Source organism: Elgaria multicarinata, chromosome 10, assembly GCF_023053635.1.
Source record: "Elgaria multicarinata webbii isolate HBS135686 ecotype San Diego chromosome 10, rElgMul1.1.pri, whole genome shotgun sequence".
NCBI lineage: Eukaryota > Metazoa > Chordata > Lepidosauria > Squamata > Anguidae > Elgaria > Elgaria multicarinata.
This window is the reverse complement of record NC_086180.1, coordinates 28458530-28473031: the sequence shown is the minus strand read 5'-3', so window position 1 is coordinate 28473031 and position 14502 is coordinate 28458530. Positions and strand designations below refer to the sequence as shown.

At 40.3% G+C, this 14502-nt stretch overlaps 1 protein-coding gene across 1 annotated transcript in view; it reads left to right on the top strand.

Moving 5' to 3' along the window:
- TBCK (TBC1 domain containing kinase) overlaps positions 1-14502 on the top strand; it is a 97378-nt gene that overhangs the window by 59640 nt on the left and 23236 nt on the right. The window contains exons 20-21 of the mRNA XM_063135648.1: positions 3449-3485; positions 7632-7793. Of these exons, the coding sequence (XP_062991718.1) occupies positions 3449-3485; positions 7632-7793 (199 nt within the window). The remainder of the gene's footprint in view (positions 1-3448; positions 3486-7631; positions 7794-14502) is intronic.

Sequence of the window (14502 nt, the reverse complement as noted above, 5' to 3'; positions counted from 1 at the left end):
CATGCTAGATGCAAGTGCGTAGGAGTTGACCGATCAGATTCTGGAAAAGGGAGTTGGGGGGGGGGGAGTTTCCCATCCTGAGAAATAGAACAAAAAATCTTCATCCTTATCTTCATTTCGTATGGCTGGCCAAAAGAGCTTCAAGGTGAAATCCATAGATGTCTGGCCTGTATGAAAGACCTGTCTAATTAACTATGAAGCTGCCGGTTAAGCCAAATTAGACCTGCTACCACCATATAGGACCTCTGTGGAGCTCACATTTTCACTTACTAACTCACTACAGGAGCTGACAGATCAGATTCAGATAGATACATGTACACACTCTGGACACAAAGTGCAATTCACAGGTTTCCCTGAGCAGAATGAATATTAAGACAGCTGGCATGTCATATAGATATGTCCTTTGGTGCTACTGGTGGCATTGCAAGCTTTGACCTGGTCCTCTGAATTGAAACTTACTTTTAGTGTTGATGCTTATGTAGAAACCTCTGAATTGTAGTTAGGTGCACTGCAAGCAGCATCAAGCTGGCTCTCCCGGGAATTTGCTATATAGTGACACACACAGTCCTTTCTGCAAGGAGTTGTATGATCAGATGAAGCCAGCAAAGAGATGATGGGGAAAGCGTATAATTGCCACAATTATCTGTAAAACTGCATTCATACAAACACTTTTGCAATCCTACCATAAGAATAATAGAAGGAGTTCGTCTTGTCACTTGGAAAATAAAATCTGCATTGTATTTCTGTACCTGTGGCTCTCCAGGATCCATCACGGTGAAGGTACTTCTGCAGTGATACGAACCAGATTTTCATGCTTGAGTTCTAATCCTATCAAATCAAATACTGATTAATCTTTCAAGTTCCCACTGTGTGAGAGATTATTTCTTGGCACTCCTTCCATTTGCTTTTACGCTATAGAACTTTTAGAATATTGAACATCACTAAACAGCATTTGCTGTCAGCTATTGCAACACCTACATTAAGTATTATGTGGAATTGGCAGGGGAAATTGAGGAAGAGCTCTAAACATTGCTCCCCTTTGTATTTTATAAAATATTAATGACTTGCAAAAAAATACCATGCTTGCCAACTAATTCGGACATAGAAACAAGGCACTCTTAAATTAAGAAACACTTGCCACCAGAAGAGCAAACTATATCCTTAGATTGTACCAGTTTGTTTTCAGTTTCCAATTATGAAAACAAGCCACAGTTTTTGGCTTGCCCATTAATTATAGGGTCTAGTTACGTTTACTCAGAACCACTTAGCAAAGTTACTCCATAACCCCTGGTTTTTTTTTTCAGTTGCAAGAAACTTTGCACTTAGCTAATTATAGGTGTTAACAAATAAGACATATTATTGTTGAGTTTGTGTAATAAGGCTGCAACTAATTGGTATTTAAGAGGACACTGATGTTAAACGTCCATCCTTCATTCAAGTTTCTCTGTCTTTTTAAAAATCTTAAATGTTGGAGGTTTTTCATATTACAATGACGTTTATAGTACATTTATTTATATAGCAGTACCAAGAGAAGGAAAGCTGATTGACCTTCACATCCTGGTCTGGGAATAGAATGTATACACACACACACACACACACACACACAAAGAGCTGCATGTCATTGTTCATATTCCAAGTGGTTTTGGGTTTTCTGCTCATGCTTTAGGGAGGGGGGAAGCATTTTCCACTGATTGCCCCTTGCATCATATCTTACACCATGCCTAAGGGTTGCCCAACTCTCAAGGCCAAATGTGCAAGGATCTACAGAGGGAAGGGGGGTGATGGAAAAGCAATATTCTGTGAACAGAATCCAAGCCAAGCCAAATCATATCAGGTAATCTGCATCTACTCCTTTTCCATAAGACCCAAAAGTAGGAGGAGAGGATGCTTAGCCAGCCACTCATGCATTCTCTCCTGCCACTAATATGAAACATTGAAACAGGGCAACTGAGCTAAGAGGGATGGGCTGCATAATATCTAAATTTGTATTAGGCAGATAGCAAATGTAATTGGAAAATCAGTTGTTGTTTTTCAGCATAGCAGGGGTGGAATGGTGGTCCACAGTGCAGTTCTGACTGTTTGGTGCTCTGATCATAAACTGTTTTCTGTAGGATAATATCAAAATATTTATTTCACGGGCTTGTTGTGTCAGTGAACAACGTAAGACTGTAATAGTTCGAACACTGAAGGTTTTATGTAACTATTTGTGTTAAGCTTTAAGCATACTTTATTAGTGGCAAACCCTGGCATGCAGTGAAAAATAAGTGCACACCCTTGCACAAACTAGTAGCTTAAAAGCAAGATTTGGGGAGGGGGGGATATTGCAATAAGAACAGTCCTGACATTTGGTTATACTTGAATGAGGTTGGTAGGGGGCAGTGTGTACTAAGAATACATTTCAACGAATGGTTTCTTTGGGGAAGCAATTGAACCAGATTCTTGGGTGTCCTTTTTTTCCTTTCTTGCTATTTTAAAGTTACCTTTCTAAGGTAAAATAAGATGCAAAAATGATTGTTTTGTTTTGATAATTTTTTTTGTTCTTTCCTATTCCTAGAATTTTACTTTTCTGGAAAAATATGCATTACTCCTTACTAGTAAAATCGTGTCTGGATTTTATTTTATCAAATTATGCATTTGCTGGTATAACTGCAATCTAAGGCAGCTAAATATTGAGAAATTGGTTAATCTAATACTAAAGAGACTGCCATTTTAACAGGAGTGTGGGTTGTCTCTTTATTTATTTATTTTATTTATTTATTTATTTAAGGATTTTTATGCCGCCATTCAGCCAAAAAAGGCTCTCACGGCAGCTTACAAAAGTATTTCTTGACAGTCCCTGCCCACAGGCTTACAATCTAAAAGACATGACACAAAAGGAAAGGGGATTGGGAGGGAGGAGGAGGAGGGGGGAAAGGAAAGCAAATTCAGGAGCTACAATCTTAGTTGGAAAGTTCAGCAGTTACAGTTGACAGCAGGAGGGAGGAGGCTCTCAGCTGGAGCTGGACCCAGGCACGGTGGAGAGGTGCCTGGCTGCTGCTTCCTCCCTCACTGGTGGCCTCTGCAGAGACAGTTGGTAGCAGGAGGGAGGGGGCTCTCAGCTGGAGCTGGACCCAGGCACGATGGAGAGGTGCCTGGCTGCTGCTTCCTCCCTCACTGGTGGCCTCTGCAGAGACAGTTGGTAGCAGGAGGGAAGGGGCTCTCAGCTGGAGAGTTGGCAACAACCAACTTGGCTCTGTCTGCATATCCAAGTTCCCCAACAGGGCAAATGAAGCTTCCTTTGAGGTGTTGATAGCATATTACACAACTAGAGATTTTAAATCGTAACCCTGATGCAAATTTCTCACATGTGTTAAAACCAGAAGCTGCAGAATTACAACATTAACATATTTTAAATGGATCTGCTTTAACGATGCATTCCTTACTCCCCCTTTCGCATTTTGTTTTATAGCTATATGCTATTCCTTGGTTTCTCACAATGTTTACACGTGAGTATGATCTTTTCTCATTTTTCTGTACTAAGCATACTTTTATTTAAGTTCTAAGCCTGCAAAAGATGGCTAGAGTTTCATGCCAAGAGTTTGGCACACTTAAGAGTCTGTAATGTCAAACACTTAGAATATACTAACAGTGCAATTCTAGAATATACTAACAGTGCAATCCTGTATGTGTCTACTTAGAAGTCAGTCCCAATGGGTATAGGATTGCATGACTTTGTTTACACACGCAGCATCATCATATTTTTAAAGTGCTCCTCATTCAGAATTGATGATATTGTGTGTGTCTGCAGTATATTGAAAAGTTACTATACAGTGTCATGCTCATTCTGTATAAAGACTTGTGCGTAATTCACAGGGGATTATCCTACAAGCATCCACAAGTGTGTGGAATAATCCATATACTTAACAGGAGATTTGCAGAATATCTAAGAATCACACTGTCAGCATTTTTCTGAAGAATTGTTTTTATTAGTATTTCATAACAGTTGTATAGCTGGGGAAGGAATGCCACAATTGTGTGTTTTAAGAGATCAGTTTTGGTGATGGGATATTGATGTGGTTTAAAAATTGTTTTCTAAATTTAACTATTACTCAAGTGGTTGTTACTGCGTGGTGTTAGTCAGATAGATTAAGTCCACAAACCTCTATCCCCACTTACCTGGACTCAATGGAACTTACTTCAGAGTAGACATGTATAAGATTGTTCTGCAGTCATGATACTCTGGAAATCTCAGATGAGTAGTTAAAATGCACAAACATACATGCAGATGTTTCCATTCTTCAGATAATATGCCTCATAGACAATGATTGTGTATGGTGTATTCATGATGTTTAGCAAGCATAAAAAAAGGAATGAATGGATTCATGCATGGGTTTTGCACCTTGAAATACCCTCCTATGTGTAATGCCTCAGGGTTTAATTGCAACGGTTGCATGGAGTAGCATGAGAGACTGAGTTATGAATTAGGTTGTCCCCATCAGTCACCTCATCTGCAATATAGGATAATAATACTGACTTGCCTTTTGGGGTTGTAATAAGGATTACAAAATCTGAAAGTATTATACAGATTTTAAGTATAAATTACTATTAGTAATATTATACATATTATTCTGATAAACCCAAGTGTGTGATAGCTAAATTAACAGAAATAATAACCTGTTAACTTCTCCCAAGATGTACTGGTTGTAGGAGGCAAGACATGCAGGTAAAGTCAGAGCACAACATAATAAACAGAAAAAGGAGCAGGGACCAATATAAGGTAAAGATTAAAAAAAATAGCACAGAAATAAGTATATGCAACCAATCCCTCCGAAATACTTACTTTCTTTTTTAATTAGGACTTGAAAAACAAAATCAGTCATTTTGCATATGAAATGCAGAAACCTTTGGGAGATGGCATTCAAAATATTCTGGGCATGGTTTCACTGCTCCTGAAGGTTTTGGTTTGCAGCTTGCGATTTTTCCGAGATCCACCTTTGTCAAGTAACCTGAGTGGTGCTGACTACATTTTATCACTTTAGCAGAGGAGCAGAACAGAGTGGCAATTGCTGCTGAGGGCTGCAGGATGGAGTGGGAATTGGCAAAACTTAAGAGTATGAGAAGAGCATTGCAGGATCAGACCGAGGATCCATCTAGTCCAGCACTCTATTCACACAGTGGCCAACCGGCTGTCGGCCAGGGACCAACAAAGCAAGTCATGGTGCAACAGCACCCTCCCACCTATATTCCCAGCAACTGGTGTGCATAGACTTATTGCCTCTTCTACTGGAGGTAGCACATAACCATCAGGATTAGCAGCCACTGATAGCCTTCTCCTCCAGGAATTTATCCAACCCCCTTTTAAAGCCATCCAAATTGGTGGCCATCAGTCGTGGGGAAAAGGCTTTCACTGGATCCCAATTTCCTCCATGAACAGATGGTGCCTCTCTGTTTGCAGAGGGGCAAATCTGACTCATTTTAAATAAAATAAATTGGCACTATTCCCCAGTTGTGCTTTATCTAAGGTTATAGTCCTATGGACACTTAGATGGGAGCAAATTCCAATGAATTCAATGGTATTTAGCTCTGAGTATGCATCCTTCAGTGCTACTGAGCACTGAAGGCCTCTTTTGAAATATCGTGGTAAGCAAAACATTTAAATAGGGATGTTCTGCTTATGTAGTTAACTTCACAATCATGAAGCTGGAAAGCCATTGCATTGTATTAATGCATCAGTTCTGCATGTAAATATGCCTACCTGGTAACAAGCACCTGTTGTCTCGTTTTGCCTACGTGTTCCTATCATTGCCAGTTATACTTTTAGCATATTAATTAGCTGCTAACTGTGGTTATTTCCTGAGTATTTTGTACCCATGACATTTATTAAAAGAAGAAGATCGGGAATCTGCTTAGAGGAGAAAAGACCCCCTTGAATACACAGTTAGCTAGGGCGTTAATGCCAACACAAATCATTCATCTCTTTTATTTTGCTTCGATAATATCCTTCTACATAAGTGTTTCAAAGAGAGAGGAAAAGTCCTTGAAGGTGGCGGGGGGTGGTGGTGGAGGTGGAAACAGAATATATTATCCATTTAATTGGGCATATAATAATATTGAAATAAGATTGGTTGCCTTGGAGAGTAATAAATATACATATGGAAACAAATCTTTCCAAACAAGTTGAGGCAGTGTTTGTTCTCAAGTGTCAAAGCAGTAACATGATGTTGTTATAGTAAAAGAATGCATGTAGAAAAATAGTTGACAACCAGTTCAAAGTCTGTAGAACTTTAAGAATCATACTATTTTAATCAATGAATTAGGACACAATCCTAGGCATGTTTAGACAGAAAAAAGTCCTACAATCCTCAGCATTCCCCAGCCAGCCATGCAGTAGGACTCTCTTCAGTCTAAACATGTATAGGATTGCGCCTTTAGTTGATTAAATGCAACATTTGCATGTCATTGATAAACCATGGTTTATTATGGTGTTCATGAACTGCAACACGCTGTGGGGTTGTGCATGCCTATCCTCCCCTGTCATCCTGCACAATGAAGAGGATGACTTTGGAAGCTTTTGCCTCCACTTTTCCTTAACCATGGCTTCCCATTTCATCAGAACTGGTGATCACAGTTAACACTAATAACCCAACTTCCTAATCCATGGCTTGACGTTGGCTTGTTATTAAGTGTCAGCTTAAAATAAGATATAGGCTGAAATTTAAAAAAAACACGGGACAGCTTGGCCACAAAAGCAGTCTCCCATGTTCCAAGATTGACTGTAGCCCCATTCCTTCTACTCTTCTCCTGGATATTGGTACAGTGCCTTAGGTCCCTTGCCCAGCCCTCTCTTTCCACCTGTCTAGAGGTTGCATGCTAGTCTTCATATTAGGAATTACCAGGAAGTGTATGAATCTGAATGGCATGCCTTGATCTACTTCACAAGTCATAAAATGAGCTACCTCTGTTGAACAGTACTATGAACTGCCCAGGGAGCTTCAGCTATTGGGTGGTATAAAAATGCAATAAATAAAATAATAAAAATAATTATAAACATGGTGCATCAGTCAGTGATCAATCCTTTGGTCTTCCTTTCATAGACATACCTTTCTTTTGTTAGCTTCCTGTTTGTATCATTGGGGAGGGGGTGCCTTGCCCCCTGGCTGTTCGTTGCCTTTAACATATTCTTCTGCCCTTGGTTTAGTCCAGTCATGTTTGGGCCGCCAGTATCATGAATGTCCCTTGCATGTGCCATGGCCCTGCGTATACAGCCTATTGTTCCTACAGCCATCTGGAACTTCAGGTGCAACACAAGTCCTCTCATACTGACTCCCTGTTATTAGTCTTATACATACCACAGGATTTGTTCCTCTCCTCCACTCCCTGTCCACCTCGTGTGAGAGAAATTCCTAATAGGCAGAAAAGTTTCCAAATCATTTTTTCACCCTTTGACTCTGTTGCATGTGCTTCCTAATGCATCTCACTCTGCAGCAACACCCTAGATCAACAGTTCCAGTTGAGTGGAAGCCTTTTTTAAATATATGATCAGTAGGCTTGTTTGGTTCGTCTGGTAATAGACCAAGGAAGGGTTTTAGCCTTGCAAGATGATTTTACAGACACTATCCTGTTTAAATCAATGTTTCTTTGCCACTTTGCAGATGTCTTCCCTTTGCACAAAATCTTTCATCTGTGGGATACATTACTCCTTGGGAATTCTTCCTTCCCATTCTGCATTGGAGTGGCTATTCTACAGCAGCTGAGAGACCGGCTTCTCTCCAATGGATTCAACGAATGCATTTTACTCTTTTCAGATTTGCCAGGTATTAAAATTACTTTTGCTAGACTTGTTTCCATGTTGGATGTTTTCTCTTATGGTTTGTGAAGTTTTATCTTTGTATTTTTCAGGATTTCAATATAAAATAAGGGTTCTGCCCTTAAGGGCAGCCTAGAAATAATTTTAAATCAGTCAATCAATATATTACCATGGGAGATGGAAAGAATTGGCATTGATAGGCCCTTACATTGCGCTGAACAGAATTTGAATTGGTAGTATTTCTTGAATTTTAGAGGAGAAAGGCAAAATTGGATAGATGCATTATATGAGTGTAATAATAGATGATTGCATTAATTGTGGGTGTACCGAAATGTGAAACCACAATTCTTCTCCTAATAGATTTCAGAGTAATTTGTGCTGGCACGGGACCACAGTTCCACTGTCCGTGGGAAATGCCCAACACCTTGTGGTGGGCGTGATGGCTTCTAGCCTTCCTGCAGATCAAGACGTTGGTGTGCGTTCTTGTTCTGCAGTTGTATTGCACTTCTGAAGCGCTCTAACTTCCATGAAGCACAGTGTGTCGGTTCCAGGCCACAGCCTTCCTCTTGAGTTTGGAGCTGCAGGAAGTGGGATCATCCCAGACATGTGCACTATCCTTTAGAGGTGCTTGTTACACTTCAGAAGTGTAGCATGACTATAGGCATGCATCCACTACCCTTCCCCAAGCACAGAAAGCTGTGTCAGGCTCTGCTTCCAACCCACCATAGGCATGTGGTGCAACTTTGAGGGGGGATCTTCTGCCCCCCTCCTGACCTAGACAATGTGCTAAATATAATACACATGTAACCATAAGGATGAGGTACCAGAACTTTGTCAAATGCAGAAATCTCTTTGTTTTGCAAAACCTATGAATTTTTTTATTAACAACTTGGAAACATGGGCGGGAGGGTGCTGTTGCAGCATGTCCTGCTTGTTCATCCCTGGTCGATGGCTGGTTGGCCATTGTGTGAACAGAGTGCTGGACTGGATGGACCCTTGGTCTGATCCAGCAGGGCCCTTCTTATGTTCTTAACTTAATAGTTAACACTCTGTGAGTCCCTGAGTTGTCTCAACCCCTAAATAGATGTCCAGCCATTCCTGCAGGCCCTGCATGTTGCCTGGGTAAACTTCTTGATGCCGCTCCTGAAATGCTGTTCGATGTCACAGGCTGCCCAATTCACTGCTCCTTACAGACCATCGTCCGTCCATCGTCGCCTTCTCTTTCTAATCTTCCCACAATCCCTCCAACGTTCCGCTCTTTCCCTTTTTCCTCCTCTTCTTCCTTTATTTATTTATTTATTTATTTCTTACATTTTTATACCGCCCAATAGCCGAAGCTCTCTTTTTTCTTTCTTTCTCCTCCTCTTTTCCTAACCACTCCCAACTGCCACTCCCTTCTTTCTCCTCCTTCCGTTATATTGACAACTCATGCCACACACACTGATATTTAATTACGCAAAATGTTATAGAATACACGTTTTAGGCTTTGTGCTATTACTTCTTGCGAAAGCCAAGAACTTAGTAAAGGAGAGCTGGTATTTGCCAATGCAATGCTACACAAACACTTTTCCTGAGACAGCAGTTCTTCCCAGAATTCTTTAATCAATAAGCAACATCTCAGTGTTTTTCGGTGCTTCCAGGCTGCCCGGACCCTGCACAGTGTTTCCCTACTGATATCTCTCTACAGTATATGAAAGTTCTGTTTACTTTTAGTTGAAAGTGGATTTTTTAAAAATATCAGTCATTTTGTAATTGAATGGGAGTTGTAGTTTAGCGACTTCTAGTCGCAGTGGTTGCACTTAATAGGCATTTAATACTTTCACCTCAGGACACGTACACATACACAATAACTAGTCACAAAGTGACAAGCCCTTAATATGCTTCAACCTCAGCTTTATTTACAAGACTATAAATCAAAGCCTGAACAGCTTAAAGTGTGGGGAGAAGGCAAGGACTTTTTTAATGTCAGTGTAAGTAACTCAGAAAGCAGATTCCCAAAGTTCCAACCATACAAGTGTAATAGAGTCTTAACAAATATTTCTTAAGAAAGCCATACTTTGTATTTGACATATCCACCTGAACTTCCCTTGAGCAGCTGGTGTGTGTCTAGAGATTAGAAATTTGCACTAATTTATAACCTTGAGTACCTAAACCTCTTCCTCACCCTCTTTTGGTTTGGGTTGCAAATGTTCAAGTATGTGTGTGTGGAGGCATTTTTATCAACACTTTGTCTCTCCAATAAATTGACTTAATTTATATATCGCATTTATGTTCTGCATTTCTTCCATAATGGATCTCAAGGAGGTATACATTCCCACACAGTCTCCTTTCCACACACTGACCAAGGCTGGACCTGCTTAGCTTCACCAAGGCGATGAATTGCATGCTTTTATACCATAGCTTAGGAACCACTCCCTCTTGGTGTCAGGAGTACAGCGAATCTCTCATCATTATAGAACATTTGCTATCGTAAAAAGATATTCATTCAAGAAAAAACCAATAGTAATCCAGAAATGTTTTCTAAAATTGAACATCAGCTCAGTATGGTCATCCATGTCTTTTATATCTTTCCACTGGATATAGCACCAGCTTTTAGACACCATAAGCATCTAGTGGTTTCTGCCTTACAAATCAGGTATCTTAACATATGGAATAGATATGAATTGAGTTTCCAGGGTGTAAGACAAAGATGAGGAACCAGTAACCCTCCAGATGTTGTTGGACTCCAGTTCCCATCAGCTCCAGCCAGCATTACCAATGGTTAAGGATTATGAGAGTTGCAGTCCATCAATATCCAGAGGGCCACAAATTATTAGCTCTGGTATAAGCAAGGCAACCTACAGGCATCCTTGCAGCTAGCAAGAAAACAATACTCTCCTCTCGCCAGCTGTTACAGAGAAGATGATATCAAAGTTTCCAAAGACAATAGCCAATTTTAGCTAGTTGACCTCCAAGATAATCAGGAAACTCTGTTTTGGTTCTTACAACACTGAACTGTGTATGTAAGTTCTGAAAGATATTCAGTATCATTTTTGAATGCTAGCAACCAGATTTATCTTGATTTTATTTTTACAAATAGTTTATTACATATTGTAGTTTGAGGTTCTTCCCTCTCCCCTCCCCCCAGTCCTTATCTTGAGCAGAACATTAACATCTCCTTAGATGCAATCTAACTACCCTTAAAGTCAATAGCAAACCAGTCTTTGGTTCTAAAGGATCTGAATTGCAACAATTGCATTAGGAAATATCAAGATGTGCATGCACGTTGAAAGCGGCTCTGAAATCCTAAGCAACTTTACTAGAAAGAAGGAGCTGAACTACATATTATGCCAGTCTTATGGCAAGCAGCTCAGCTAGGGGTGTGTGTGTGTGTGTATGTGTGTGTGTGTGTGTGTTTGAACGATGAAGCCTTCTCCAAGAACTTTCCCTACAGGCAACAAAAGGCTTGGAGAGGTGTCAGGTACTTTGTTTGCTCCTCACCATCCCTCTCAGGAAGGTACATTACTTGCTATTTCTGTTCCAAGGAAAAGACACAAGAGTTGCTTGTTTATGGAAGGCTTGTTTTTGTCCCCACATATTCTTGAATCACTTGTGTTTGATGGCTTTGTCAAGGAGAAGGAGGCAGATGTGTTTATAAAACAGCTCTCAGAAATTCATCAAAGGTGAATAATGGTATTTGTGAAACAGAAGCTATACAAGCTGCCAATACTTAATAGCTCGCAGCCAAGTATGGGATAGAGAAGCTGGCTTTGGTACAGCAAGAAAGTGATTTGTTAGCACACACCTGCTTACCAAAGATGTTCTGAAATGTTAAGGCCTGCAAGATTGATGCCATATTACCTAAAGCTATGAATCCTTTAATACATCCTGGTTGTGCTTTTTGTACTGTATTTTGTAATTGTGCTTTTAACCTGTCTGGTTGTTTTATTGTGGTTTTAATTTTTGTGAACCGCCCAGAGAGCTTCGGCTATTGGGCGGTATAAAAATGTAATAAATAAATAAATAAATAATACATATTTTTCCACTTCTATCAACAAGATGGCCACAGATCCAAACTTATTGATTCTGGTTTTTTTCAGAACTAAGAATGAGGGAACCCCAAATAATCTCCCGTTTGTGCTTTCTTCTTGATCCTTGGTCATTATATAATTATTTATATAGGGTTGGGTACAGTGGTGTCCCTCCACCAGTGGTAGGCTTTATGTTCCAGGATAGGCTTCCATCTGCGGAATGGGTAAGGAAATGATTTCCATCAATTTGGCTCTGCCCTGCACTCCCCCCGCTTTCCCAGAGAATTTCCACCAATTTTCAATCCCCTTACAGACCCTGCACGGCTCCCCTTACAGACCCTCTGGAGAAGATGGGCGGGGAAAAGGATATCAGTGAAAATCACTTCCCTACCCATTCCACTGACAGAAGCCTCCACTGGATCAAAAAGCTCCAAACATATGACCGGACTGTGCAAGAATCCTAACTGAGCCTGCCATATTGCGTCCTTTACCTATCTAAAGGATAGAGTCCAGGACAGCAACATTAAGTTACAGTGCAATCAGATGCAATATTCTTCTGCTGTGTTCAGTTGAGAGAAAGTATAAAGGATTTTGAGCAAAACAGTATTTCATCAATTGAAAATATTTTTTGATGTCAGGTGAAGAATGGAATGTTATCTAATCTTTTAATAATAGGTAGGTCACAACCAAAACTGTAATCTATAAATCGTACATTCATAGGCAAGACGATGTAAAAAACAAGGGCTTCTGTGGGCCTTCCCCCCCCCCCGCTGGTGAGGTGGGTTGTTTGTGTGCCTGGGGCTAGTTGCGTAGGATAATAAACAGAATGCATTGGGCAAAGAGGTCAGGCCAAAACTATTAACATTAATTCTTTCTGAGAGTGACAAGCAATTTGTCTTCTCTAAATTTCCTCTTGGCATGCAGGTTTATTTGAAAAGAGCAGGTTTCTGGAACGGATGAAATGATACACAGAAGACAAGTATATGAGCACATGCACTGTCATATTTATATATCTTTTTACTATGCTTTTCATGAAACTGTTTCTGTCACAAATCACTTGTTTAGCACTCTCTGTGAGGTTTTCTCCCCTGTGAGCTGTCTTTGCAGACAGGTTCTCAAGTACTTTGCTGTAAAATTCTCCCTTGTTGTCACCTGTGTGTCGTCTTAAAGTGGGTGCTTTATGTACTCTGCCATCACAGTAAAATATAGGCTGAAGGTTTAAAATGGCTGCCGGAGATTATGGAATCTCTCTGAAGTCAGCGTGGCTTTGGTGTTTTATCAGTTATCTTTTGACAAGGCTTTTAAGAACGTAATACGTGACTGAGTTGCAGCGTGGAGTTTTAGGTTGCTCCTTCCCCTAAAGGTTCTCCATCCATGTGTGACAATTTTATCAAATCAAGAAGATTAATGATTGGCTTAATGTTGAAAAATACAAGCCAACCAATTGCTAGTGTTTAGCTAACAGTTTCCTTTTCCCGCTTCATTAAAGTTACAGGAAATATGTTTATTAACCAGACTTGCTTAATTTTGGTGAGCAATCTTTAGAATCATTTTCAGGCTAGATGAAAGTGATTTGCGAAGCGGAGGGAGACATAAATACAATTTATTTTTTAATCTTTCCCTGTAATTTTATGTATTGCAATATCTTGAGCCTTGCCTTCATCTATGGAATTCAAGATGGCCATATATGGTGGGCCTGTTCAGACAACACGCTAAGCCATCTAATACTGTAGCTCAGGGGTGGGCAACTTCAGGTGGTCCAGGAACCAACTTCTCCCCCTGCCCAAGACTCCTCCACAGGCTGCACTCTTGTTGTCTTCATGGCAAAAAAAAAGGAGAACAATTATTAGCGAACAGCTACAGAGGCTGTAAGGCCAACTTTAACTTGAAAAGAAGCTAAGCTCCTTAGTAAGCATCCATAGTGGTTTGCTGCCAACTCTTTCTTGCCTTTTTGGGGGGGGGGGGTGACAGGGGGACAGCTGGGCTGCGTGTTGCCCACCTTTGCTATGATACTGGAATGTTAACCTGAGAGCGAAGTCCTGTTCAGATATTATTCTGACTGTCTTGAATGGGTGCCTCTCTGTTCAGGTGGATGTTCAAGATACCCACCCTAAATCTTTACATATCCTTCATAGCTTTAAATATTGCTAAGTGTGAGTGGCACACTAATTTAACTTGAAACTAAATTTGTCTTTAGTATTCCTCCTGTAGATTTTTAAAATCTTTTTTTTTTTTTTTGCCTGTTTTAGGGGTTGATACGGAGCAGCAGACAACCCTAAAACTGCAATCTGAGAATAGGTCTTATTGAACTCCAGGGGACATACTTTTCAATAGACATGCATAGGTTAGCACTGTAAGCCTCTTAAACTACGCAAAGCATGTGAATCCAGACATGGTTGAATACAGATTTTTTGGTAGTACTCTGGCCTGGTAGTTGTGGGCCATTTGGAACTGGGTTCCAGCTAAGATGATTAAAAACATCAAGTCTTTGATATCAATTGCATCATAATGCTGCGGATTCTTTCTTGTTTCCTGGAAGTGATTGTGCTGCTTTCTCAAATGCAGCACGCTACATAAAGTTCAAATTCATGAACATTTTTTCCACTCGTGCTTTTGGTTTGCTTCACGATTTCCTTTAGCAACTGTAACCATGACAAAATGCACGAAGCTTGAACTTCACATTGCATTAATGGATGCCAGGTCCTA